General features: G+C 39.1%; 1 protein-coding gene and 1 non-coding gene across 2 annotated transcripts; one reads left to right on the top strand and one right to left on the bottom strand.

Moving 5' to 3' along the window:
- Positions 1 to 594: 594 nt before the first annotated feature.
- Positions 595 to 2,040, bottom strand: LOC148296579 (uncharacterized). The gene has a single exon (XM_088248569.1). The coding sequence runs from the start codon at positions 2,038 to 2,040 to the stop codon at positions 595 to 597; it is 1,446 nt and encodes a 481-aa protein (XP_088104695.1).
- Positions 2,041 to 2,578: 538 nt separating this feature from the next.
- LOC148296578 (small nucleolar RNA R71) lies at positions 2,579 to 2,685 on the top strand. The gene has a single exon (XR_015834281.1). It is a non-coding gene; the product is annotated as a small nucleolar RNA R71 (small nucleolar RNA).
- The last annotated feature ends 1,212 nt before the right edge of the window (positions 2,686 to 3,897 follow it).

Genomic DNA, 3,897 nt, shown 5'->3' with positions numbered 1-3,897 from the left:
TCCCCCCAGACCTGAATTGAACATTGTCCTCAATGTTAAAGCATACAAAAGATGATTGAGAACAAGCAAATGATAAAGGGAAAAGTTAAGAAGAAGGTTTAGAGAAAAAAAAAAAAAAAAAAAAAAACGAATATATAAGCAACTCACGGATGACCAGTTAAGGGCCTCAGAAAACACAGCCAGGGGATCCGGGAAGGTTGGAGGGGTCACAATGGTCCCGCTTAAAACCCAAACTTCTTAGACACCGAAGGTGTCGCCTAAAGAACTCCTAGACACTGTGTTGACGTAGGTGCTCACTGGGGTTACCAAGAGTTAGCTTATATGAAAAAAAATGAGTTAGCTTATATGAAAAAAAAAAAAAAAAAAAAAAACAAACAAATCTTTTTTTTATATATAAATTTATTTATTTATTTATAAAAAGAAACAGAAACTTAAAATGACTAAAATAAAAACAAAACAAGTAAAGAGAAAGGATTGAAATGCTCCCCCCCTGATGCGATTAGGTCGACCGCTAACGTGCTTCTTCTTGAACACATGGGTTGCCTCCCAAGAAGCGCCTTAGTTAATGTCTTGGCAAGACATTATGCAATCAGATTATGATGAGTTGGGGGGTTTCGGATCAATCGTCTCAAGATAGTTCACCCAACTTCTTCTCCTCTTCCTTTTCCTTTTCTTTTTCTTCAAGTGTGCAAGGGGTGTAACTTTGAACATGCCATTGGATGGTTCCACTTTCGTAGAGCATGGATCAAGGGGCTCAAGTGGTAACCCAGAAATTGGTGGAAATGGATGGAGCACTTCTAGGGCAGCTACCACTTCTTGGAACTTTGGTTCAACTTGTTCTTCCTCTGCTTGTGCAATGACAACTTCTATAGCGTCAGTGGGCTGTTTCTGCAAACTCTTAGAAGAAACTTCATCATTCACAACATCAATTGAAAAACAAGTATCAAGAGAGATAGAAGGTTGAGATGGAGGATCAAACACTTTAAATTCAGCAGTTTCACCCAACACAGTCATGGAGAGGGTGCCATCTTTCATATTGATAATTGTGTTTGTTGTGGCCATGAATGGTCGTCCTAAAAGAATGGGATCAACACGATCTCCATTTGGATTGTCCTCCATATCCATCACTACAAAATCAACAGGGAGAATTAGTGTATTAACTTGAACTAGAATATCTTCTACAATACCTTTTGGATATTTGATAGAATGATCAGCTAGTTCAAGACGAATTGAAGTCTTCTTCATCCCTTCTAAGCCAAGCTCTTGATAAACTGAATATGGCATTACATTGATGCCTGCTCCCAAGTCCAACATGGCTCTTCCAACCTTCTTGTCTCCAATGTTAATTGGAATGTCAAAGCTGCCAGGATCTTTTGATTTTGGTGGAAGCTTCCTTTGCAACACAGCACTTACATTCATGTCGAGCTTTACTTCTTCATTTGGAGCAAAATTGAGCTTGTGAGTCTTCAAGTTCTTGATGAACTTTCCATATGCAGGAATCTGTTCAATAAGATCAAGAAAAGGCAAATTGATATTAACTTTACTCAAAATATCATAAATCTCTTTAAAAGCCTTATCTTGCTTTGCTTTCTTAAGACGCCCTGGAAATGGAATAGATGGAACATATGGAGCGGGTGCCACGTGTCTATCTTTTTGAAGATGTGGTGGCACGAATTTGTCATCCATTTTATGCAATTGGAATTGTTTGGATTCCCGAGAATCTGATTTGGCCTTAGGAGCAGATTGGGATGTTTTGGGCTGTTCTCCTTCCGAAGTTGTGATCTCCTCCTCTTCATCTTCATTTCCTACAACCACAACATCATTTGAAAGATTAGAATCAACTTGATTATCAATGATCTCACCTGATCTGAGCACATGAATGGCCTTGACTTCATGGTTCTTTGGGTTGATCTCAGTTTGGCTTGGCCATTTCCCAGGCTCTCTTTGAGTTATTTCAGCAGCTATTTGGCCTAATTGGACTTCCAATTTGGAGATGGCAGCTTGTGTGGTTTGCTGAAAATTGGATTGGTTGATTGCCATCTGCTTCACTATATCCTCCAATGATGATGATGATTGTTGTGGCCTTTGGAATGAAGGGGGATTTGCTTGATTCTGGGTATTTCTCCATGAAAAGTTTGGATGATTCCTCCAACCTGGATTATAACTTTGAGAGTATGGATCATTTCTTGGACCTTGGTTGTAGGAATTTACCAACTTAGCTTGCTCTTGCACAAATTCTGGATATCCAGCCCCAAGTGGACAAGCTGTGGTAGCATGGTCATGAGTTTCACAAATGCTACACACTTCCTTCGGAGGGCTTCTTGAGTTTAATGCAAGAAGAGCATCTAGCTTTTGTTCCAGTTTTGAAATCTGCACACTAGAAGCATCATTAGAACCACTAATAACACGTTTACCTCTTGTATCCGTATGTTGGGTCTCCATTGCTATCTCCTCAAAGAGTTCGTACGTTTCTTCTGGAGTTTTGGTTTTAAAAGAACCACCTGCAAAATTGGTGACTATATTATGACTAGAAGGGGTTAGTCCTTTATAAAACATACGCATTTGAAGCTTCAATGGAATCCCATGATGAGGACATTGGTTGAGCAGCCCATTGAATCTCTCCCATGCTTCACAAAACGATTCATCATCTTGCTGTGCAAATAATAAGATCTTGTCCCTAAGCATGTCGGTCTTTTGTGTGGAGAAGTATTTCTCCAAGAACTTCTTTTGAATGGCAGCCCATGTAGTGAGTGAACCAGGCTTCAAAGAATTCAACCAATACTTCGCCTTATCCTTTAAAGTGTATGGAAACACTCTCATTCGAAGTTGATCTTCCGTCACACCTGTCAAGGGAAAAGAACTCACAACATTAAAAATATCCTTTATATGAGTTAATGGATCTTCATTAGGTAAACCATAAAAGGAAGGCAACATATTAAGATGAGAAGATTTAAGCTCATAATTTCGAGCTACAGTGGGCAGCAAAATGCTTGAAGGAGATGCTGGAATTGTTGGGATATCAAGTTCTCCCATGAACTCAATGGCAGCCATCATTTCTTCTTCTTCTTGGTCTGAACTTGCTTCCGAATTTGAAGGTGAAGAACCAGGAAGTTCAGTGTGGAGAGCAAGACTTGTAAATGTAGCAAGAGCTTGCTCTTTTGCAGTTGACAACTCCCTTTCTAGACGATTCTGAATTTCAGAGGTCACCCAATTGGGTTGCAATGATGGTCCAGCGTTTAAAGATCTCGAACGTTGGAATGAAGACTTCACTTGTTCAAGGAATGGCCTGTTAGACATAAACTACCTGAAACAAAAAATTAGATTGATTAGAAACACTAAAAAGAATAGGGTAACCTTGGGCACATAACCAGGGAAGAACTTTCGTTCAGTCCCCGGCAACGGCGCCAAAAACTTGTTGTTTAATTATGTTAAGTCGCAAGTGTACGTGCCAATCAGTAGTATAGCAAGACAAGTACGAGGTCGTACCCACGAGGACTGAGAAGTTAAAATTAGTTATGTACTTAGGTTACCAAATTCAAGAAGTTAGGAAGTTAAGTCTAAAACAGAATTTAAAGCAAGAGTGAGTTTGTTGGAATGAAAACTACTAAAAGGGAATGCAAAATAACAAGTTACCAAAGCTAAGAAGTTGACCTACGAAAATAAGCTAAAAATGCATTCCTGTAATTGACAATCAGAAAGTTGGTTTTCGCAAACTGTGAATGCAATTGCATGTTGTGTGTGCAATTCCCTAGTTTCTGTTGGCAAATTGAATGTTGTGAAATGTTCTCAAACACTAGGGGTTCAACTTCACCATGACAATCCAATTTCAAGCTACAAGTTAACGATCACCTAAGTTGATTACAATTTCTGGAGTTCGTTCTTTCTTATGTATGATTA

This window comes from Prunus avium, chromosome 2 (genome assembly GCF_965620075.1).
Source record: "Prunus avium chromosome 2, drPruAviu1.hap1.1, whole genome shotgun sequence".
NCBI classification, from domain to species: Eukaryota; Viridiplantae; Streptophyta; class Magnoliopsida; order Rosales; family Rosaceae; genus Prunus; species Prunus avium.
This window is presented reverse-complemented; position numbering and strand designations above follow the sequence as displayed.